The 25,514-nt window shown below is 47.2% G+C and overlaps 1 protein-coding gene and 1 long non-coding RNA gene across 3 annotated transcripts in view; one reads left to right on the forward strand and one right to left on the reverse strand.

The window, feature by feature from the left end:
• The window catches only part of LOC137625835 (uncharacterized), a 52,387-nt gene extending 33,579 nt beyond the window's left edge, over positions 1–18,808 (forward strand). Inside the window, exon 3 of the long non-coding RNA XR_011040917.1 lies at positions 16,785–18,808. This is a non-coding gene — a long non-coding RNA (uncharacterized lncRNA). The remainder of the gene's footprint in view (positions 1–16,784) is intronic.
• Positions 18,809–18,964: 156 nt separating this feature from the next.
• The window catches only part of csul (protein arginine N-methyltransferase 5), an 83,408-nt gene continuing 76,858 nt past the window's right edge, over positions 18,965–25,514 (reverse strand). For both annotated transcript variants that reach the window (XM_068356725.1, XM_068356723.1), the window contains exon 12: positions 18,965–19,315. In XM_068356725.1, coding sequence (XP_068212826.1) covers positions 19,163–19,315 — 153 coding nt within the window. In that variant the 3' untranslated portion in view covers positions 18,965–19,162. The remainder of the gene's footprint in view (positions 19,316–25,514) is intronic.

Here is a 25,514-nt window from a genome sequence, read left to right on the forward strand (position 1 = left end):
TCGTCCCCCGTGGACTTGTCCCTGCCCTGCAAGAAGCCAGGCAAGCCATGGCGGCACAGCAACATATGATCAACGCTCTCCGTGACCGGCTTGCGACACATGCTACCCCTGCACCTCGTTTCCCCGCGTCTGCAGCCCCGGAGAAGTGCGAAATTGAGCTGAAGCCCGCCGCATTCAGGTCCTGGAGGAGGTCGATGGAATGCTGGATCGAACTGTGCAGACTACCGCCCCACGAGGTCGTCCACCACATCAGGCTATACTGCACACCCCCTCTGCAACGGGCGCTGGACGCCAGATTCACATCACAGGAATGGGGCAACCTCACCGCTACGGAAGCCATGGACTTTATTCGCGATATTGTGTTGCGTTCTACAAACCGTGCCGTGTTATGGTCGGAGTTTTTTAACGCGGTACAAGGCCCAGGAGAAAGTGTCAGTGATTACTTTTTAAAGTGTTCTCAGAAGGCCACCGATTGCAATTTCCAGTGCCCTCAGTGTCAGTGTAACCTGGCTGAATATATGTTATTACCCAAGTTAATGGTGGGCCTAAGCGATGAGGCTATGCGCCGCCATGTATACCAGTGTAGAAATGACATCAATAGTGTTAGTGCCCTTAGGGCCAAGTGCTGTGCCTACGAGGCGGCCCGCGTCGACGCCGCTGCTCGCCAATGCAACTGGAGGGAATCTGCTTGTGCAGCTGGCAGCGAAACACCCGAGGCAGATCATCTGAGTGCAACCGTCGCTGGCACAGGCAGGGGTCCCCCACCCCCTTCCTGCGGGAACTGCGGTGGGCGCCATGCCCCTGGTAGAGCTTCATGCCCCGCTAAATCCGTCTTATGCAACGGGTGCCACAAGCAGGGCCACTATCACAGATGCTGCAGGAAGTCACAGGCAAAATCGGCAGGATCCCCGACGGATGTGTCTAGTGCTACGTCTAGTGCTGTGCTTGTTGCAGGCGCCAACCTCGCCCGCCACCCAGTAGTGGAGGTGACAGTCGTGCACAACGATACGGGAGTACGAGTGCCAGTCACCGCCGTGGCGGACACTGGGGCACAGGTATGTGTGGCTGGGCCCTCCTTGCTATCGCACCTCCAAGTCCGCCCAGCAGCTCTCACACCCCGGGCCGGTGTGCGGGATGTGGCAAACCTTCCCCTGAAGTGCCTTGGATCTGCCGTGTGCCACGTCACCCTGCAAGGTCGCACCACGGAGCAGGACGTGTACTTCGTGCAGTCGGCAAAGCACCTCTTTCTGTCGTTGAACGCTTGCAAGGATTTAACGCTGATACCCAAGGAGTTCCCCTATCCCTCCCCTTGGTGGCACACGTGAGCCTGTTCGATGGCACAGCCAGGCGGGCCGCCCAGGTACCACCCCGACCTGCCGAGGTGCCCATGCCACCCCAGGAGGAACATGCGGCCAGGTTGGAAGCCTGGCTCCTGCAACATTTCGCTACGACGACATTCAACACAGCCAGGAAACCACTACCAGTGATGCAGGGGAAACCGCACCGCATCCACCTGCTCCCAGGAACTACGCCTTACGCATGCCATACCCCAGCATCAGTGCCGAAACACTGGGAAGAGGAAGTGAAGGCCCAGCTCGAAGAAGATGCCGCCCGTGGCGTTATAGAACCGGTACCCGCTGGGCAGCCAACCGAATGGTGCGCCCGTATGGTGGTCGTCGCCAAGAAATCAGGACAGCCACGCCGTACAGTCGACTATCAGCGCCTCAACGCATCTTGCCTACGGGAGACACATCACACCCCCGCCCCATTCGACATGGTATCCGGGGTTCCTAAGCACACGTTCAAGACCGTGGCGGACGCGTACTGGGGATACCACCAGGTGGAGTTAGACGAAGAAAGCCTATCTAACCACATTTATTACCCCCTGGGGAAGGTTTCGTTACCGTCGTACACCCATGGGGCACTGCTCCGCTGGCGATGCGTATACCAGACGGTTTGACGACGCCATCCAGAGGAAATACAAGTGCGTGGACGACACCTTACTCTACGACGACAACATCGAAGGGGCCTTCTGGCATGCCTACGACTTCCTCGAAACATGCGCAGCCAAGGGTATCACGCTTAAGCCGGAGAAATTTCAATTCGCCAGAAGGGAAGTAGACTTCGTGGGCTTCAACCTGGGCTGGGAGGCCTACAAGCCAACAGAGGAACGTTTGGCGGCCATCAAGAACTTCCCGATGCCACGTCAGCCCTCTATCACCGACATAAGGGCTTGGTACGGATTTGTTAACCAGCTGGCGCCATTCCTCGCAACAGCCCCTATCATGAACCCGTTCAGGGAGCTCCTCAAAAAACCAACGGGGAAGGCAGTGTACTGGGACGAGGCACTCCGCACCAAATTTCATCACGCCCAAGACATGATATGCCAACTAGCGAAGGACGGACTGGCCTACTACGACAGGAGCCGCCCCACAGCAGCGATCACCGACTGGAGTAAAGAAGGCATAGGGTTCGTAATCCTTCAACAGTACTGCTCATGCAGCTCCGCCAATACGCCCTTTTGCTGCACGGGTGGGTGGCGCCTGGCACTATGCGGCAGCCGCCATCTCACCGCCGCTGAAGCTGGCTACGCTGCCGTGGAAGGGGAGGCCCTTGCGGTAGCCTGGTGTCTCCAGAAGGCGAGGCTGTTCTTGCTGGGGTGCCCCAACCTCAACGTTGTGACGGACCACCGCCCGTTAACCAAGTTACTGGGGGATCGTGCCCTCACGGAAATCTCGAACCCCCGCCTTTTCAGGCTGAAGGAGAGAACTCTGCAGTACCGATTCAGGGTCAAGTACCTGCCAGGGAAGCGTAACAGTGCGGCGGACTTCCTGTCCCGATACCCCGCCTTGAAAGCCGATCCCAGCGCCTACGACATGGACCTCGACGAAGACCTCACCGACACCATGGCAGCCGCCGTCGTGGCAGCAGTGGAGCACGACAGCTGTGTCGTGGACGAGGCGAGAGTTAGGCACGCCGCTGCCATCGACCCCGTGTACCAGCTGCTCACGGCCAGGGTCCTGGCCGGGGACTGGGCCGATAGGAAGTCCCAGGAAATCGCGTGCCTTCGGCCCTTTTACTGTGTCAGGGAGAGGCTGGCCGTTATCCAAGACTTGGTGACATATACGTTCGAACAGGGCAACGTTCGCCTAGTTATCCCGGAGCCTCTCCGTCAGCAGGTGGCCGCCAGCCTACACGCGGGGCACCAAGGCCTGGACTCGATGCAACGACGAGCGCGCCAGACGGTATACTGGCCTGGACTCGAGGGGGACCTGCAGTATCACCGATCCTCGTGTGAAGAATGCGATGTACACGCACCATCTCAGGCCGCGGAGGAACTCATTATCACGCCGCCCCCAGAGTACCCCTTCCAGATGACGGTTGCAGATATGTTTCAGCACGACGGACACTCGTACATGGCCTACGCAGACAGGCTCACAGGGTGGCTGGAGCTGGCCCACTTCCCCCACGGAACCTCCTCCTCCCACATCAAGACTCAGCTACGTCGCTACTTCGCCAGATGGGGGGCCCCGGAGCAAATTTCCACGGACGGTGGCACCAATCTGGCAAGTGAGGAAATGGGGGAATTTTTCAAGTTATGGGGCGTGTCTGTGCGTCTATCATCCGCCCAGTACCCGCAGTCCAATGGCAGGGCAGAGGCCGCAGTCAAGATCGGGAAGCGGATAATAATGGCGAACGGGCAGCAGCGGCACCCTTGACACGGACAAGTCCTCTATGGCTATCCTGCAGTACCTCAACACCCCCCTCCGCGGAATAAACAGGTCACCCGCCCAGATGGCAGCGGGCAGGCAACTCCGAGATGGCGTACCTACGGCTCGCTGGCACCTCACGGTAGACAAACACTGGGGGGCAACCTTACGGCAGAGAGAACGTCAGATGGCTGACAGTGGTGCCGCCCTCACCAGGACTGGACCGTCCAGAAAGCTTCCAGCCATCAACCCGGGATCCCAAGTACGAGTGCAAAATCAGGCCACTAAGCTGTGGGACCGCACCGGTACCGTGGCGGAAACGCTCCCATACCGACAGTACCTAGTCAAGCTAGACGGCAGCGGGCGCCTCTCCCTCCGTAACAGGAAGCACCTGCGTCTCACATCATCGGGGCCCCAGCCTAGGCAGGCCACACCCGCTACGCATCCAGCCACGCTCACGCCCGAGCAGCTACCAGGCAGTCACCCTACGCCCAGCCCACATGCAGCACGGAAGCCACGCCCATCACTGTGCACTAGAAGGCCTGCGTGGATGGATGACTACATGTGATCATCGTACATTACAGCGGCACCTGCATACATTCTTTTTTTCTTTTATTGCTTTTGCTTTTCATATTATTCTATGAACATGTATTACCCGCACATTGTGTTTTGCATTCCTGACAGCTATGTACCTGTCTTCCTATTCTTGCACATGCACCCAATTTAATCCATGTATATCCATGCATTATTTTTTATCATTGCCTCTCCATGTATACCCATGTATTAATCTCGGGGGGGGGGATGATGGAGTACCTGCAGTAAGATATGTTTTCCCATGGCGGGCAGGCGCCAAGTGAGTGGCACTGTGCCGGTGGCAGAGAGCAACCGGGTCAGTCTGTATCTGAGGACGCATTAAACTACATGTCTCCACCATCGTGTGTCTCTTGTCCTACCTTGACATCCAATAGTTACAGAACAAATGACAAATTCGGAGATAATTTGTATTTTTCCTAACCATACAAACCTTAGCTATTTACACACATTTGCCCGCCAGCCCTGTCCCCCAAGGCAAGTCCTACCTCTAAGTGAAATGACGCAGTTCACCGGTGTGTGAGGGGGGAGGGGTAGCTAGCTACCACTCCCCTACCCCCCTGCTAACTAGCGCGGTGGTAATACACCCTCGTTAAATTCTAATGGCTCGTCCTTTCAGCTACGCCGAAAGTAAAACCCCATGTAAATAGCTAAGGTTTGTATGGTTAGGAAAAATTCAAATTATCTCCAAATTTGTCATATTTCATGTATTCTGGTAAGCGAGCATTGCAAATCCTGTGGTGTTCTATTAATAAGGACAGCGTCATCAGCATACTCTTGGTTAGCTAACACATCAGGTTTAGGTTTTAATTTTTTGCCCTTTTCCATGATTTTTCTGTAATTCCTACAGATCTTTTCTGTGTCATTTCTATATCTCTTGTCCCCAAACCAATTACATGATTCCCTGCAACTTCCATTAGTTCTTTTTCCAGTTATTTTCATATCTACTTTGCTTGCCAAATGTTCCTCATACAAGTGTACACTATTAAGATACATTACAGTACAGTAGTATCTTGTAGTAAGAGTTTAATTTGTTTGGGGATGCAACCAGAAATGCTTGTTCTGTAACTAAAATTAAGGAAGCCCTCTTGATGCTTTGCAAATGATCATAAATACACTCGGTTTTAAATGTTTTGTATTGGTAATTACAAGGAAAATTATAACTCCTAACATAAGAAATTAATAAAAATTAATAATTCACAATAAAAAGAAATAGAAATACAGTACTTACAAATTAACACTCTCTTTACCATTGAAGAGAGCTGTGGCTAGTGTGAGAGACTAGAAAGGAGGAAAAAATTACCGCTTGGAAGGAGACTCTCCTGCCTTGGGAACTTTTTGTAAAATATCACAAATTTCAAGTAATTTGTATTTTTCCTAACAGTACTTACCTGGAACTACCTTCTTAGGAGGATCTGGGATCTCCTTAATCACCGACCAAGAATTTTGCATAGTTCCCCCTCTCTCCGCTACCTTGTAGGGGTGCTCCGGGGCGGAAGGATACTCGCCCTGGGGCGACCCCGGATCAGCGCATGAGGCTGCGCTTGTTAGCTCGTCAGTAAGCGTATGTTTAAGTCCTCCTCGAACTCCTGTAAGATACTCGGGGCAGGATGGGAGGGCCATAACCCGAAAGCAGTTCAAGGTAAGAACTGATAGGAAAAATACAAATTACTTAAAATTTGTGATTTGTTCCAACACTGAGTACTTACCTCGAACTACTTTTTTAGGAGGCTTATACTTTAGGAGGAGGGAGTGGCTTACAGTTCGGAATATTCGAGACTTTCCTGCGGCACATGACTTAGATAGGAGGTTAGGTCTGGATTGCCCAGGGATAGGAGGCTAGGTCTGGATTGCCCAGGGATAGGAGGCTAGGTCTGGATTGCCCAGGGAGAGGTAGGAGAGTAGGGGAAAGCACGCAAAAGTCTACCTTATGTACAACTCTCCTTTAATTATAATCCAGACATGATGTGCCTCAGTGTCCCACTCTCACATGGAAGGAGGATGGGGAATAAAGGATGGGATATAGGGAAAAAGGGGTAGCAAGGAAGGGGGATAGTAAGGAGGAACCTGTGTCGCTTACGATTACTTCCCAAGGGCTCTCCCGGGCCCAAACTACTAAACTTGCTGCATAGCCGAAATGACTGGTCCTATGGAGAAGACATCCAGGGACTTTCTTGTACAGTCCTTGAGGTAATGGGCTGTATAGGTGGACTGCCTAGCCCAAGTGCCTGCCCGTAAGATCTGACCTACTGCCATATTAGTGTCAAAGGCCAAGGATGTACTAAGACCCCTAATATCATGGGGCCTCGGGGTACCAGAAACCGTAGAGCCCTCACTCGCAAAAGATCTTTTTATAACCTGACGCAGCCAAAAGGATATGGTGTTCTTGGAAACTGTCTTCTTGATTGGACCTGTGGAAACAAACAAACTCTTAACAGCTGGTCTGAGTTTGGACGTTCTGCCGAGATATTTCCTGACCGTCCTTACGCGGCACAAGAGCAGGTCTTCCGGGTTGTCCGAACGCGGAATTTCCGGAATGGATAATTCCTCAAACCTAAGATTCGCAATTGCAGGGTTCTGGGTTTTCACCACGAACTCTGGCAAGAACTTAAACGTCATGTCTTTCCAACCTTTCGAGTGGGAGACCTCGAAGGATAGACCGTGGAGCTCGCTCACTCATTTAGCCGAGGCCAGAGCTAGTAGGAAGATGGTTTTGAGGGTGAGGTCTTTGTCCAGAATATCCTTGAGTGGGTCGAAAGGCGGGGGTTACACAACTGCTCAAAACTCCTGATGAGCATGGAGATGTGGCACGAGGTACCCAGGTTGATGCCCTTGAGCTGGAAAACCTGGCCCAGTGCCGCCCGAACTCCCTTGATGGCTGGGATGGAGACTCCGAGGTCGTCCCTCAAGTGCACTAGGAAGTCTGCGATATTGTGGACCGAAGCGTCTAACAGCCGCAGATTCTGAGTGGCACACCACTTGAAAATGTTGCCCATTTCACCTGGTACGCAACGCTTGAGGACTTCCGCAGATAGCCCGATATCCTGTCCGCAGTTTTGTCCGAGAAGCCTTCCTTCCTTAACAGGCGCTTGATAACCTCCAAGCGTGAAGCCTCAGCCCTGGTGGGTTTTTGTGTACCCTTCGGAAGTGAGGCTGACTTAGCAGGTCTTCTCTTGCCGGTAAGGGCCAAGGAGGCAGAGTGGCCAGGTCCTGAAGATCCGTGAACCACTCTCTCTCTCCGGCCACCAGGGCACTACCAAAGTCATCTTTGTGGACTTGGACTGTCTTAGCCTGTTGAGAACTTGCCTGATGATCCCGAAGGGGGGAAAGGCATAGACGTCGAGGTTGTCCCATGGGTGCTGGAAGGCGTCCTCGAAGGCTGCTGTCGGGTCTGGCACCGGGGAGCAGAATACGGGGAGTTTTGCGTTGAGTCTTGTGGCGAAGATGTCTGTCTCTGGGGAGCCCCAACGTCGAAGAACTTCCTGTGCCACCTGGGGGTGAAGGGACCATTCTGACCCTACCACTTGTCCTGTCCTGCTCAGTCCGTTTGCCGAGACGTTCCTTTTTCCGGGGATGAACCTGGCCGTTATCAGGATGTGGTTCATTTCGGCCCATTCTACTAGAATCTGAGGTGTGAGGTTGCACAACTCCCTTGACCTTAAGCCTCCCTGCTTCTTGATGTACGCCACCACTGTGGCGTTGTCGCACATGAGTGCCCGAGTTCCCTCGGAGTAGACGGGCGAATTTTACCAATGCTCTTTGTACTGCCATGAGCTCCAGAAGATTGATGTGCCGGGTCTTTTCCTCCACTGACCATTTCCCCTCCGCTGTTTCCTCGAGGAGATGAGCTCCCCACCCCTCCTTCGATGCGTCCGTGAAGAGCAGCATCTCCAGAGGGGGGGGAGCCGAACGGAATTCCCTTCGTGTGTCTCCTGTCGGACCACCAGAGGAGAGTGTCTTTGGAGGAAGGGGACACCGGGACTATCTTCAGCGGGGACTCTTCCGCTGACCAGAGGTCCTTCAGGTTCCATTGGACCAGTCAGCTTGAGCCTGCCCTGAGGACCCAACTTCTCCGAGACCAGGTGACCTACTAACCTCTGCCAATCCTTGGCTCTCACCAGAATACCCGCTAGGAACAGTTGAATCACCTGGTCCAGGTTGTCCAGTCTCTCCTGAGAGGGGAAGACTCTCGTCAGCTGAGAGTCTAGGACCATCCCCAGGTACGTCATCCTGGTGGTGGGGACTAGCTGCGACTTCTCGAGATTGACCGTAATCCTGAGGTCCTTGCAGAAATTCAACAGGAGGGAACCTTGATCCCTTAAGTCTGCCTCTGAGGCTGAAAGCAGCAACCAGTCATCGAGGTATCTGATCAGCCTGGTGCCCTGCTTGTGTGCCCAGGCTGATACCAGGGCGAAGACTCTCGTGAACACTTGAGGCGCCGTCGACAGGCCGAAGCAGAGGGTTCTGAACTGAACGGTCTGAGAGCCCCACCTTACTCGAGGAACTTCCTGCTGGAGGGGTGAACGGGAATCTGAAAGTAGGCATCCTTGAGATCCAGGGACATCATGAAATCCGCTTTTCTCAGGGCTGCCATCACTGACTTCGGTGTGTCCATCTTGAAGGGGGTCTTCTTGATGAACTTGTTCAACGCCGAGAGGTCGATGACTGGCCTCCAACCTCCCGTTGCCTTCTCCACCAGGAAGAGTCTGCTGTAGAAGCCTGGAGATGGCTCGTGCACGGGTTGAAGGGCTCCCTTGTTCAGCATAACCTCCAATTCTGCTTGTAGTGCTGCTTTCCTCTCCGAGTCCTTGGGCGCCAGCCACTCCGCCCGATGTTCGGGGATCAACGGGGGCGGGTCTGACAGGAAGGGAATCCTGTATCCTTCCCTGAGAACTGCCACCGTCCACGGGTCCGCTCCGTTGTCCCGCCATGCTTGCCAATAATGTTTGAGGCATCCCCCACCTGAGGCGTGAGAATGTGTAGGGGGCCTTCCTCCCTATCTCCTTCTAGGGAGAAGGCTGGAATGGCCTCTCCTTGACCCTGAGAATTTGGGCCTAAAGGAGGCCTGAGGTTGGGCACCACCCCTCCTGGAGGGCCGAGGAGACTGGTGCCAGGAAGAGGCGGAAGGCTCCTGCCTAGCCGGGGGTGTCGGCAGGTAGGCTTCGTCTGCCGAAGGTCTTCTCACAGGGGGTCGCCTAGGTAACAGCTCTGGGCTCTGCCGTGCTCTTCATTTTGTTGACACACTCCATCGTCTCAGCTACTTCTTGAACGGGGAACACCGTCTCACCCCAGACAGGAGAGTTCCTTAGGGACTTAGCTTCCTGCTCGGGGAGCCTACGGGATTCAGTACTGTGTCCCTCCTCCTCAGGACCCAGTTGGCCATCAGAGTAAGGAATTGAAAGGTAAGAAACTTCATAGCCTTATCCCCCGAGCTTCTTGCAGAAGAGCCTGGTTATCAGGGAGTGACAGGTCGTGTGAAAGCTGAATCCCTGCCAACGTACAGGCCCACCAGTCCAGCCAAGAGGTGACATTAACGATATCTTGTGAAGTATCCTCCATCATGGCGGCCTCCGCTTGTGAGAAGACCACAAGTGCGTTGAGGCTGCACTCGTCCGTGTTGCCCTGGTTCAGGATAGCGACTGCTTCCTCCAATGTGCCAGGCCCTGAGTGTCGACCGTCAGGCACATAGAATTTCTTCTGGGTCTTGAGACCTGGTAGGAGCTTTAAGGAACCCTGTGCCCTCAACGAATTCTTAGGACCTGACACAAAATGGTTCACATGCTCCATTCCCAGGGCAACATTGGGAGCTAACGGTAGGGTCAGGGACGGTTTCCGCTGGACAGGATTGTCAACCATCCTGCCCAGACCTGAGAGCCAAGCTTACTCCGCTGCTGGCTGAGGCTCGTCTAATCTATGGTGCCGTCGGATGAGCGCTAACACTTTCCGACAAGACAAGACCTCGTCTGGGGAGCACTCGCCTGAGCCCACAAGCTCATCCACGATCTGCTCCTCCGCGTCGGAGGTTTCATCGGACACGGAGGGATCCGCGGGCGCGGAGGCATCCCTCGCCTCCTGGATGGGTGGTGGAGCGGTTGCCCCCGTCACGGGTAGAGCCGCCGGAGCACAGGTAGCCGTCATGGGTCTACCTCCTCCCGGGGCTATCCGGACGGTGCTGGTCCTTGGTCGCAGCAGCGGTGCATCCCGAAACTTGGGCGGGGCCGCTGCGACGAAAGATATAGAAGTTGAGCTGCTGGGTCTAACCAGCGGGAGTTCCCGACACACGGGTGGAGCCGCCGACTTACTAGGTCGGGGCAACTGAAAGTGTGCCAACGGCTGCACCCAACTAGCAGGCGAAGCCGAAGAGACACTGTGCAAGGGGACGGAAGTGGCTCCAGCAGCCACCGAGGCAGGCACTGGAGCGGCAACCTTCTTGCTCGAATCCCGACGGTGTCGGACTACGGTGATATACCTCTTCCTCGATGAAGACTTCTTCCTGTACCTCCTCCTCGAGGACTTTGATCTCTTCCTGGTCGGGCTGACGTGGGAGCTTGATCTCCTCCTCTGGAACACTAACACTTCCTCTTCCTCCTGGAGTCCCGTTCACTGTAACTGTCTGACGAGTAGGAGCTGTAGGAAGAGTAGTCGTCGGAGGAAAACGAGGATGCTGATTCGTCCGTTTCGATGACAAGCTTCCTTGCGGTTCTTGGTCTGGAAATTGGGGTCGAGGGCTCCATGAAGTCCGGCAGAAGCGTAGCTGCTGGCGCCGGGGGTGAGTGGATGGCGGGTCGAGAGGCGAACCACCCGTCGAATTCCTCCTACCATCCTCATGGGGGACCTGAAGGGAGTCCTAGGTGCTGTCCACATGATGGAGTCGGGGTCGGACGAGCACGTGGGTCGTCTTTCTTTGTTCCGACCACCGCTGGAACCCGCTGAACCTGAAAAACACTACTGAGGCGTGGGGGTGGGTGCTGATTCGGGCGTCCCCCACACCGGGTCTTCACCTAAGACGGGTCCTGCAGGCACCAGGCAGTCATCCACTAAACACACTTCCGCCAAACTAGCAGACCCCCCACTCGTCTGCGAAGGCCCCTTATCTACAGATTCCCCGACATCAGACTCATGGGGAACGGCAATGGGCCATTTCCCTGAAACGGACTTAGTTCGTCCCCTACTCTGGGTAAGGGAAGGTGAAGGAGAACCCCTCTCTGGTTGGGCTGAGGGCGACGTAAGTGGCGAAACAATGCCCGACTTCTTCGGAGATCTCTTGGATGCCTTCTTTTTCTTCCTAGCGAACAAGGTCCATTGCAGCTCCGGCCAAGACTCGCACTCAGGACACGTGGAGGTCGGGGAACACTTATTCCCCCGACACGAGGAGCACAAGGTATGCGGGTCGACCTCGGGCCTCGAGAGCCATGCTCCGCAAGACTTACCAGCTTGGGGCCCGGGACAGTGACGCTGTGATTCCATGGTGAAAGCGAACACGCAAGCGACACAAGCACACAAGGGAAAGGTGAGGAACACAACGGGAACACGTGGAACACAAGGGAACACGTGAGACAAGGTATGGAGAACACAAAGGAACACGTGGTACACAAGGTGATCGGATGGGATAAGAGAGAGAGCGGTGAGATGTAATCTATGCCGCGACCAGACGCTTACTGACGAGCTAACAAGCGCTGATCCGGGGTTGCTCCAGGGCGAGTATCCTTCCGCCCCGGAGCGCCCCTACAAGCTAGCGGAGAGAGGGGAACTACGCAAAATTCTTGGTCGGTGATAAAGATCCCAGATCCTCCTAAGAAAGTAGTTCGAGGTAAGTACTCCGTGTTGGAACAAAAGAGTTTTCTCACTTGAACAATGTTCAGGAACTTAATCTTCCTGGACACTTGGTTGTCTTTTTTTTTACACTCTTACCATCCGGAACCTATCTAAAGAACTGCTTTTGCCTTTGCTTTGATATGGCATGAAAATGAGACTGCGTTGTCGAAAACTCCTGTGAACACTGCGCAAGTGGTGAATGGGCAACTTGTCGCATGCTGGTCTCATTAGTTGTTATCCAAAAAATGCGCCCAAATGGAGCAAAACTTTTTGCTCGCAGACCAATGCAATGCACATAACCTAATTTAAGTGTGTATGCTCAAAATCAAAGTTATAGTAACACAAGGTACTACTGTAGTTCCCGTTGAGATACTACCGCTAGAGTTATGGGGTCCTTTAACTGGCCAGACAGAGTTACATTGGTTCCTTCTCTCGGGTTACGGTTCATTTTCCCTTTTCCTACTCACTGAATAGTCTGGCATATTCTTCTCTGTCCTCATACACCGGACAACACTGAGATTACCAAACAATTCTTCTTCACCCAAGGGGTTAACTACTGCACTGTAATTGTTCAGTGGCTACTTTCTTCTTGGTAAGGAGCACTTCTAGGACACTCCAAAATCTATCCATTCTTCTCCAGTCTTGGGTAGTGCCATAGCCTATGTACCATGGTCTTATACTATCTTTGGTTAGTTCTCTCGCTTGAATGTACACTCGGGCACACTATTCTACCTTAATTTTCTTCTAATTAATTTATAGTTTATATAGATGTTTATTTCAATGTTACTGTTCTTGAAATATTTTATTTGTCCTTTCCTGACTGGGCTATTTTCTCTGTTGGAGCCTGTGGGCTTATAGCATCCTGCTTTTCCAACTAGGGTTGTAGCTTAGTAAGTAGTAATAATAATTTTCCTGTATTACAATCACAAAATGCCGTTTATTGATCTTTATGCAAGGTACTTTGCATGTACTGTAAATTCTCATAAGGTGTGATTTTCATCGACACCAATATAAAATAAGATGTAAGCAAGAAGTCCTAGCCATCCATTTGACTTCTCTTGAATATCAGAAATTTAGTCTAGCATTATTTACAGTGGTACAAAACTCCTAAACTTAACATAGTGCCTTCCTAACCATCACTGAATAACTGTTTTTCCTTATTTGTATGATGTCCTTTTTAAGAAATAATTCTTAAAGCAGAATCATAATACAATTATTCACAGTACAGAAGTTGCTTTATTGGAATAATCAACTTGACAGCTTGTACATTATATTGAAATGGTGAAAACCACAAGTCTTGTAAATGTAGAAACCATGAACTTTCTTCAACTGTACTTTACTTTTCTTGTGAAACTGATAATTTTTATATAGATATTAAACATTTACTATCTATCTATCTATATACCAAAGGCACTTCCCCCAATTTTGGGGGGTAGCCGACATCAACAAGAAACAAACAAAAAAGGGGACCTCTACTCTCTACGTTCCTCCAGCCTAACCAGGGACTCAGCCGAGTTCAGCTGGTACTGCTAGGGTGCCACAGCCCAAACTCCCACATTTCCACCACAGATGAAGCTTCATACTGCTGAATCCCCTACTGCTGCCACCTCCGCGGTCATCTAAGGCACCGGAGGAAGCAGCAGGGCCTACCGGAACTGCGTCACAATCGCTCGCCATTCATTCCTATTTCTAGCACGCTCTCTTGCCTCTCTCACATCTATCCTCCTATCACCCAGAGCTTTCTTCACACCATTCATCCACCCAAACCTTGGCCTTCCTCTTGTACTTCTCCCATCAACTCTTGCATTCATCACCTTCTTTAGCAGACAGCCATTTTCCATTCTCTCAACATGGCCAAACCACCTCAACACATTCATATCCACTCTAGCCGCTAACTCATTTCTTACACCCGTTCTCACCCTCACCACTTCGTTCCTAACCCTATCTACTCGAGATACACCAGCCATACTCCTCAAACACTTCATCTCAAACACATTCAATTTCTGTCTCTCCATCACTTTCATTCCCCACAACTCCGATCCATACATCACAGTTGGTACAATCACTTTCTCATATAGAACTTTCTTTACATTCATGCCCAAACCCTCTATTTTTTACTACTCCCTTAACTGCCCCCAACACTTTGCAACCTTCATTCACTCTCTGACGTACATCTGCTTCCACTCCACCATTTGCTGCAACAACAGACCCCAAGTACTTAAACTGATCCACCTCCTCAAGTAACTCTCCATTCAACATGACATTCAACCTTGCACCACCTTCCCTTCTCGTACATCTCATAACCTTACTCTTACCCACATTAACTCTCAACTTCCTTCTCACACACACCCTTCCAAATTCTGTCACTAGTCGGTCAAGCTTCTCTTCTGTGTCTGCTACCAGTACAGTATCATCCGCAAACAACAACTGATTTACCTCCCATTCATGATCATTCTCGCCTACCAGTTTTAATCTTCGTCCAAGCACTCGAGCATTCACCTCTCTCACCACTCCATCAACATACAAGTTAAACAACCACGGCGACATCACACATCCCTGTCTCAGCCCCACTCTCACCGGAAACCAATCGCTCACTTCATTTCCTATTCTAACACATGCTTTACTACCTTTGTATAAACTTTTCACTGCTTGCAACAACCTTCCACCAACTCCATATAACCTCATCACATTCCACATTGCTTCCCTATCAACTCTATCATATGCTTTCTCCAGATCCATAAACCCAACATACACCTCCTTACCTTTTGCTAAATATTTCTCGCATATCTGCCTAACTGTAAAAATCTGATTCATACAACCCCTACCTCTTCTAAAACCACCCTGTACTTCCAAGATTGCATTCTCTGTTTTATCCTTAGTCCTATTAATCAGTACTCTACCATACACTTTTCCAACTACACTCAACAAACTAATACCTCTTGAATTACAACACTCATGCACATCTCCCTTACCCTTATATAGTGGTACAAAACATGCACAAACCCAATCTACTGGTACCATTGACAACACAAAACACATATTAAACAATCTCACCAACCATTCAAGTACAGTTACACCCCCTTCCTTCAACATCTCAGCTTTCACACCGTCCATACCAGATGCTTTTCCTACTCTCGTTTCATCTAGTGCTCTCCTCACTTCATCTATTGTAATATCTCTCTCATTCTCATCTCCCATCACTGGCACCTCAACACCTGGAACAGCAATTATATCTGCCTCCCTATTATCCTCAACATTCAGCAAACTTTCAAAATATTCTGCCCACCTTTTCCTTGCCTCCTCTCCTTTTAACAACCGTCCATTTCCATCTTTCACTGTCTCTTCAATTCTTGCGCCGGTCTTCCTTACTCTCTTCACTTCTTTCCAAAACTTCTTATTCTCTTCATATGACTGACCCAGTCCCTGACCCCACCTCAGGTCAGCTGCCCTCTATGCCTCACGTACCTTGCGCTTTACTTCCACATTTTTCTGCAGCCATTCTTCAAAAGCCCTCTTTTTTTTTTTCTCTTCCACTTTTACCTTCACTCCACCATTCACTGCCCTTCCTCATGCTGCCTCCAACAACCTTCTTGCCACATACATCACTTGCAATCCCAACAAAATTTTCTTTTGCTAACTTCCACTCCTCCTCTAAATTACCAGTTTCTCTTACTCTCACCTCGTCATATGCCATTTTCAACCTTTCCTGATATTTACTTTTTAATATCAAATATTTTTTTCTTCACAAATTTTCACTAGAATCTGGGAACAATCACTTTTTATATACAAATCTTTTACTTTGAAAAATAAAATTCTGAATTATTGTACAAATTACCAGAGATCAATTCAACGATAATAATTAGCAGTAGTGCTTATGCTGGAATCTTTATGCGTTCGTAATAATAGCCAGCTTCTATTTTACTGAATTTTTTTTTTTTCCATTTCATATCAAAGGAGTACCATTAGTAGAGAGAAGTGCTTGCAACCTACTTTTAGCTCTCCTATAACTAGCAATCTCACTGGTACAAGTATTGATATTTTCTCTTTGGCTTATGGTGTTTAACTGACAATGCCAGGTTGATTTTCTTGCTACTACAGTACTTTAGTTTTTATTGTTCCTTTTAGACTGCCTATATAAGTTCATTCAACGTGGTCTTTGTTTGCACGAGACAGGATTCTTATTTTACAGTTTCATGTGTCCAGAGAAATTAAATTTGCTCGTGTTTGAAAGCTCATCAGACTGCACACAAGCATGTTGTTCTAGTATTCATTGTTGTGGTAAATTGGTTAAAAGGGCATTGTTGGTAAATGAGACAGTTCTGTAAATAGTTAATTAATCTTTCTGATTCTTACCAAGCAAGTTTTTCTTCCTATAGAAAACTTGGGTGTATTCTGTCAATTGGTTAGAGTTCCATGTTAATTACAAGAACTGGTGACCATGATTTCTTTACTTTTATGTATTGCACAAGTTTGGTTTCTTTAATTCTTTGAACTATGTCGTTGAGTAATTTCTAGTGTTTTACCTGTAAAAAAAAAAAAGGAGGGGGGGAAATTTTTAGTAACACGAGTCCTTTACTTTTAGGATTTAAGTCCCTTGGATGTAAAATGTTATACCTGTGATGCCATACATGACTGCTACTTATTAAACTATTGCTCATTCTCTTTCAGTACAGACTAAGATTATTATCAGGGTGGAATGAATGATGCAGGAATTACAAATATTGCACAGGATACATTACATCAGGAAATGGATGCGTAAGGAATAAAACCTATGGCTACCTTTGGAGAGGACTGAAATTCTTCTGCAAGTAATAGCTATTAACCTTTTTGAGAATTCAATGACATACTTTGTGTCATCCATTCATGTAGCTTTATAGAAAATTTATTCAGCATTCTAATGCAAATTTCCAATAGGTTAGGAAGACTGACCCATGCTTAATGGAAGTCAACATAACAGTAATATTAGAGCTTATCCAAACAACAATTGTTACCTTATTGATGAGCGAGGATGGTTGAAAGGATTTTGCTGCAGCCATGTTGATCATTATAACCAGGTACTTCATCCTCTGTTTATTCATGAACTCCTACTCTTCTCCAATAATATCCCCAGATGTTAACAAAAGGTAAGGAAGTGGGACTAGATTCTACAGAAACTGTTCCTGTGAGGAAGTCTTGATCAGCCAATCATCAAGATGCCTCAACAGACTTATCCCAAGCGAGTGGACCTAAGCTGTTAAACATATTCTATGTGAGAAGGCTCAAGCTGTACTCGGGTTTAACTCTGGAAATAAAACCCGAGGGGTGGAGTTCAGTCCAAACTACCAGGTAGTCAATAGGTGCACTACCCTTTTTAGGGCAGACACACCCTGCTTCCAGGAGTGCTGAACAGGTATCTGTAAGTATGCTATCTTTAAATCTACTGAAATAATGAGGCAACTCCTCTCAATCACCCAGATAGCCTCTTCCTCAGGGAGTTAGTGTCAATGACCTTCGACACCAGGATGCCATTAAACTTCAAATCAAGAAGTTTACAAGGTTTAGTGCATACTTTTTCAGTATTGTATCTACTTTTACTGACAAGGATAGTACTTTCTATGATCTGGGGAAATTGATTGTGAAATGGAGGGTCCAGAATCCTGAAGGCAAGGTTCGATCATATACTGCAAGTCTGAGTCTTTGTGTCTAGAGAAGCGTCACGCTCTTCCAGACACTAAGCACAAAACCCCTTTGGATGAGGGAGGCGACTTATTTGTAAGCGTTATTAAACAGAACAGAGGGCCAGGGAATGGACAGATTTGTCTGGCACCTCCAGTTGACTAAATGGCAGGAATTAGAGTGCCAAGGGTAGCATATGCATATAGTAAATTGCATTGAAGAGGAAAAATTATATTGCACAAGCCTAGGACTACTATATAACCATATTCTCTTTCTCCAGGATGTGGACAGCCACAGTCCGAACCATCGCCTCCATGCCATTGGAAAATCAAGAAATCTAAGGCAGTTCTGTTGTCACTGAAGGGGGTTGGTGCAAATGCTTAGTCCTTCTCTTAACAATGTGAAACCTTTGGTAGGTTTCCAGCAGTTGACAAACTATGCCTATGCTCAGGACAATGACCCAGCAGGCATCTGTCAATAAGGGGTCTGTTTATCACTCCCAAAGGAGAATTTTATCTGCTAGAAGCTTCGTAAGAGTTCAACTAAGATTGGTTATAAAAAGGAGTGACGATGAAGAAGGGCGAGCACGTTTCCCCTTTCCACACATCATTAACTTCTTATTCAACAACCGTGGCAGGTTCCCTCTGAAACACTACACGGGGTCATAAGTGAAAGACCCCAATAAGTTACAATAGAAAGCAAAGCACTTGAAAAGTGGGCACCAGGAATGGAATAGCCAGCATGGCTCAGACACTATTTGGGTGAAGCAATCATTAGTAGCAGAACAAGCAAACAGCATACACTTGGCACACCAGTAGGACAAAGAGTGAACAACACCTGCAAGCATGATTTCTGTACTACTCTCATGAACTATAGATAAGATGGGAAAGAGTTTAGCAAAAGCTTGGATTTGTAATGGTTGGAGGAAGTTTTGAAGAGTTCCCACAAGGTTTGGGCGAGAACTCATCTTAGGTGTGTTCCTCTTCATCTGAAACCAATGGTGAAGCAACATCAGTACTAATAGCCAGGCGTACTAAAATTATGGGCAGAGGAAAGTGATTCTAATCTTATTTTGGAAAATTGAATAGCAGTTTCCTACTGGCTCTGGGTAGCCCAAAAGACGTAAGGTTAATTTCGTCGAATAAGCTTGGAAGATACTGTTTCACTGGTTCTAGAGGGGAAATGAAAAACACTTTCTAATTATTTCTTCTTCAACGTAACTATTAATTACAAAACTGGACCTCTAAATAATTGAAATGTCAGAACAATTAAATATTTTCTAATTTAATTTATGGGAAAACGTACGAGTTTACAATATAATCTGTTGTATTAATTCCTTTTGCAATACTCTTGATACGTATATAAAAATATATTCCTACAAGCACTAAATATTATAACCCAATAGTGTAAGCACGCCCATTTGGGTTATGAACGGAACCAACTATAGGAGAAGTGACACACCACTCGTACCAAACATTTTTCTTCGTTGTACATCTCCAAAAGTGAACTTCAACCAATTCACCAGCACGAACAGGAAACGGGTCCTAGAAAAAAAAATTCAGTTTAAACATCATTACCTTGTAATCATTTCATTTATATATTAAAACTATTCTGTTAAGTTTTAAACTTGTTCAACTAACATTCAGTTCTTGTATGTTTTCTTAGGGTGAATTATTTCGACAAGTGATTAAATTTGTCCAACTAATATTCAGTTCTTGGGGTGAATGTAGAAATTCATTAGGTACATATTATGTAGGACTAGTAATCAAGACAATCAACAAAAATTTCTAGTTTTGTCAATTATCTAAAATAAAGTACTAAGAATGACATTTAGTTTTTAAATTATTGCACAATTAATTTAAGCCACAATTTAGTTTTAAAGTACTAAGTTTATATTAATTAAAACATTGCAGGCAATAAAGTTTCATCCATGGAGATTCCATTGCAAGAGACTATAGGCCATCAAGAATTTCAAGTGCCCGTCAAATTGAGAATGAAGGGTCCATTAAAAGTCCTTTACGAACATCAAAACATTGTAAGACAACTACTTCAAGACTAATACCTGTAAAGGATGGTGAATCCATTGCAAATCTGTAAGCCATCTATACACAGAAAATTTGTCTATTTACCGGTCACTCATCTTGGCATGATCTAATATTCTTTACAAGCAGAATGTTTCAAATGTACAATATAACAATATGTGAGAATGTAATTTCTCATTGATTTGTCTATTTGTTTCAGTTGTGCACTGTTTGGAAGTTTGGTCAATTAATGTTATTAAAACATCTGAAGTACTCTACTCTATAAATCAGTTTAGTCAATCAAACACATAACTGAAGTAAACTTTAAAGTTCTTTACTTTCAACATAACAGTTGCAGATGGAGGGTATTTAGAGATCTGAAGTAGTCGTTGAATAAAAAAAATCCTGCAGCAAGCCCAGATAAGTTGAAGCTTCTTAGAGCATGTCAAGCCATATTTCCAAGCTAATCAAGGTATGCTCAGTGCAATTGATGATGATATACCATTTATTGTTGAAAGATAAATTCCTTAACCAAGAATGGTAAGCCCATTAACATGATGTAGCTGAAGCCCTATACAATTGGTGTTAGAGACTGGTCAACATTTTAAATTTGCTACCTCATGTTTTGATCGCATGAACAGAAGAAAAATAACGAATGAGAAAAATTTCGATGGAGGTGACAAGTTTTCGTTTTGACATCTTTTTAAAAGCCTGGCTATAGCTCTATGTCGATGTACTATCTTGGTAACTTTGACATATTACGTACACCACGCAACATGAAAATGATAAACTCTGACTCCTGTACCCTGGGCCACGCACATGACACACTGCAGTATCTTTCCCTTTTCAATGGAAGATCCAAGTCTCCATAAATAAGGGTGCTATTACTTTATTACTACTAGAAGCTACAAACCTATGGAAAGCAGGATGCTATAAGTGCAAGGGCTCCAATAGGAAAATATATTCCAGTGAGAAAAGGAAACTAGGAAATACAGTCATGCCACTCTTCACGAAAGACTCAGCTGACAAAATTTTCAAGCTGCGAGACTTGATGCGAATATTTTTATGACTCGCTTAACGAAAAATGTTTCATTTTAAGAAAAGAGATTTGCCAGCCAGGCCGAGAGTAAAATAAGTCACCCATCAAAAATATGAAGAAAATGGATTGTTTGCACAAGGGAAAATGTAGCTGTAGTCTGTAATAGGGGTTACTATAATAGTACAGTACATATGGCACTGTATATTTTGCACAGTATATGTACAGTATTGTATTATCTTTCATTTATTATTACATTACATTAATTTATAGGTATTAACAGTTAGTTTAGGTATATTAAATGGTTCAAATGTATTTGGCTGTACAGTATTTCATTGTGGTTATACTGTATTGGATCCTTTTCTCTGGTTACGGTTCTTTCCCTACGCCTACACAGACACCGAATAGTCTGGCCTATTCTTTACAGATTCTCCTACAACACTGAGATTACCAAACAATTCTTCTTCACCCAAGGGGTTAACTATGGCAATGTAATTGTTCAGTGGCTACTTTCCTCTTGGTAAGGATAGAAGAGAGACTTTAGCTATGGTGAGCAGCTATTCTAGGAGGACGACACTCCAAAAATCAAACCATTGTTCTGTAGTCTTGGGTAGTGCTATAGCCTCTGTACCATGGTCTTCCACTGTCTTGGGTTAGAGTTCTCTTGCTTGAGGGTACACTCGGGCACACTGTTCTATCTAGTTTCTTTTCCTCTTGTTTTGTTGAAGTTTTTATTGTTTATATAGGAAATATAGTATTTTCATTTTAAAATAAATTTTTAAATATACTTACCTGGTAGTTACATATATATAGCTTAATCCCGCCAATTCGTCGCCCACACGGCAGAAATTCAAAATTCACGGCAATCGCCGACAGATGGTCAGGTGATCATACCTGGAACTATTCCCATTAGTCCTCAGAAATTCCATGCCCCTGTTTTCAGAGGGGAGGAGGGAGGGACCTTTTACATATGTAACTACCAGGTAAGTATATTTAAAAATTTATTTTAAAATGAAAATACCATTTTTAAATATGTAACTTCCCTGGTAGTTACATATATATAGCTGATTGACACCATTGGTGGTGGGTAAAATACCGCAACACTATCGGGAATTCGTAGAATTATTAATCGCTACAAATTAGCAGTATTAATAATCTGGTTCCCACCTGATAAGGAAGCTGGCTTTATAGTTTTCTAGCCTCATTTGCCTGCATTCCTTGAGAGACCCAGCGATTCACCCAGGGGGCTGTAAAAAGTCTGTGGGGCTGTCACACAGTCCTCGACCTTAACGTGACTAGACCACCACCCATGCTATCTTGGCATACCTGATAGGGAGCTGGCTTCATAGTTTTCCTGCATTCCTTGAGAGACCCAGCGATCCACCCAGGGGGGCTGTAGAAAGTCTCTGTGGAGCTGTCACACGGTCCTTGACCTTAACATGACTAGACCACCAACCTTGCTATCCTGGCATAGCCATGGACAATGATCTGACCACCTGACCCATTAACACACTAAAAACACATTCCATAAAACCTAACTTAGACTTGCATCTCAGGCTGTGGAAGGTTGCAGCAACCTTCACAGAAGACCTATGAGAACAAGTTCAAGAAAAGGTAAGGGTATAAGCAAGGTTATAGGTTAGAGGCAGTAGTACCTTCTCCAAGTACGGCGGAGGCAACGTACGGACCCAGGGAACAACAATCCTCATATTGGGTCTGTACCTATTTAGGTAACAATCTACGAAGATTGATTTGCTTCGTCAGAATGTCGCTTCCAAAATCACTTTTATAGGCTTGTTGTGTCTAGAGCTATTGAAGTTGCCACAGCTTTTTACTTCGTGTGCTTTGACTTTGAGGCATGGGAAGCTTTTCTCGTCACAACTCTGGTGAGCTTCAATTATTAAATCCTTGATAAAGAACACCAGTGCATTCTTTGACAAGGGTAGCGAAGGCTTTTTCACCGAGCACCAGAGGTTATCTGCCTGTCCTCTCAGGTTTCTGGTCCTCTGCAGATAAAATTTTTTAGGGCTCTTACTGGACAAAGGCCTTTCTCCTTTTCCCGTCCTACTAAGTGAGATAACCCTGGAATGGTAAAAGATCTGGGCCATGGTTGCAAAGGATTCTCGTTCTTGGTGAGAAAATCTTGTCGTAGAGAGCAGACTGCATTCTCTCCATTGAAGCCCATCTTTTTGTTAATGGCTTGCAATTCTTCTAATTTCTTGGCTGTTGCCAACGCAACCAGGAATAGGCTCTTCTTAGTAAGATCTTTCCATGAAGCCTTGTCAAGAGGTTCAAACCTTCTCGAGGTTAAAAACATCGGGACTACATCCAAATTCCAAGATGGGGTTGGGTTGTCCTTCCTCTTAGCGATCTCAAAGGATCTTATAAGGTCCGAGAGATCCTTGTCTCCTGACAAGTCAATATGTCTGTGACGGAAGACGGAGGCTAGCATGCTGCGGTATCCCTTGATGGTTGATACTGCTAGTTTCTTTTGTATTCTTGAATGTAGCAGAAAATCTGCCAATTGAGTAGTAAGAGAGGTATTGGAAGAGGAAATGTTACTAACTGCACCATTCTTTGAACACATCCCAATTAGATTGGTACATCTTGATTGTGGACGTTCTCCTCGCTCCCGCGATTGCTCTTGCAGCTTTCCTCGAAAAGCCCTTCGCTCTCGCCAGTTTTTCAGATAGTCGAAAGGCAGTTAGATGAGAGCGTGGAGATTTGATGGTCTCTCTCAATATGTGACTGTCTGAGTAGATTGTTCCGACAAGGTAACGATCTGGGGGTGTCTACTAGCCACTCCAACACTTTTGTGATCCAGGGTCTCATGGGCCAAAACGGAGTTATCATGGTCATGCGGGCGTTGTTCGATTCCCTGAACTTCTTCATGACTCTGTCTAGGATCCTGAATGGGGGGAAAGGCGTACGTGTCTAGTCCTTCCCACTCCATGAAGAAGGCGTCCACTGCCACTGCTTCCTGCTCCGAGACTGGAAAGCAGTAAACAGGTAGCCTCTTGTTCTCTGCGTCGCAAAGAGGTCTATTGACGGTTCTCCCCACAGATTCCAAAGCCTGCTGCACACCTCGTGAAGTAGGGTCTGACTTTCTTCTTTTTCTCTATGAAACGTGTTATCAGAGATATATTGTTCGCTTTTGCCCAGAGCAGGAGATCTTGCTGCCTCATAAAGGGAATCCAAACGAGTGCCTCCCTGTTTTCTGATGTAGGCCAACGCTGTGGTGTTGTCTGCGTTGACCTGCACTAACTTGTTTTGGACCTCCTCCTGGAAGTGTATCAGTGCTAGGAGAATGGCCACCAGTTCCTTCACGTTTATGTGCCATTTCTTCTGATGGTCTTCCCATAGACCCGAGATCTCACCCTTCCTCAGTGTTGTATCCCACTCCACGTCTGATGCGTCTGAATACAACACTAGGTCGGGGTCCTTCTGATGAAGTTCGAAGCCTTCTAGTAACTTGTTGGGGTCGTCCCACCAACTCCCCTGATTCCTGATTCCCAGAAGGATCAGAATCCATGTCTCTAAGTCTTGGTCTCTTGTCCAATAACTAGACAGATGGAACTTTAGTGGACGTGGATGTAGTCACTTGTAGATCCTCCAGACACTTTCCTACAACCTGGCTCTGATTAGCCAGTCGTCCAGGTACATCAAAATTCGTACCCCTTCCAGATGTAACCAGAGCCACGTTCGATACCCCTCGTGTAAAAACGTAAGGGCCCGTGCTTAGTCCAAAACAAAAGTGCTCTGAACTGAAAAGTTGTAGCGTGATGTAAAAATTTCAGATATTTCCTGTAGGTTGGGTGAATTGAGACAAGAAAAACCACGTCCTGCAGGTCTATTGACACCATCCAGTCACCTAGTCTGGTGTCTGCTAGGACTGACGCAGATATTTCCATAGCAAACTTGACTTTGCTCACGCACTTGCGTCCAGAACGGGTCTTCAATCCCCAGAGTTCTAGGGTACCAGAAAGTCTGTTGTAAAATCCCTCAGATGAGGGGTCCTCTACCACTTCTATTGCTGTTTTTGACAGCATCTGGTTAACCTGCTCTTGAAGAGCTGCTGCCAGTAGTGGGATACCTGTGACTGGAGGTTGAGTTCACTTTTTGGGTTTCGGTTGCTGTTTGGGGTTACGAGGTTGCCCTCCAGCAGCCATTCTCTGTCCTCTTCTAGAAAGGCTCTCCCACGAAAGGGCTGACGCGTGGGAGGAGCTTCCTTCTCCTTCCTGGCTAAAAAGTTAGCTGGAAGAACTTTTCCTCGCAGTCCTTGTAATCAGATCTTGCGTTGCTTGTGCGCAAGAGCTGCTAATAAGTCCTTTACTAGCTCTAAAGGGAAGAGGTATTTGGTCAAGGGAGCATACAAGAGCTCTGCTCTCTGAGCATGAGTCAATCCTGACGACAGGAAAGAAACAGCATAGCTCCTACTTAAAAATACCTGCTGTGAAAAAGGCCTTTGAGTTCGACCAACCCGTCCCTCATGGCTTTATCGAGACAGGCAATAAGGTGCATCTGCGTTTCGTTCTTATCGTCTGGGATATCTGCGAGGACTCCTAGAGTCCAGTCCATCAAGCTGAAGACCTCGATTGTTCTGAAGATGCCTTTCAGCAAGTGATCCATCTCCGACGTGGACATCACCTTAGCCTAAGTCATGGCTGATCTACGCGAGGCATCGAG

Source organism: Palaemon carinicauda, chromosome 33, assembly GCF_036898095.1.
Source record: "Palaemon carinicauda isolate YSFRI2023 chromosome 33, ASM3689809v2, whole genome shotgun sequence".
Taxonomy (NCBI): Eukaryota; Metazoa; Arthropoda; class Malacostraca; order Decapoda; family Palaemonidae; genus Palaemon; species Palaemon carinicauda.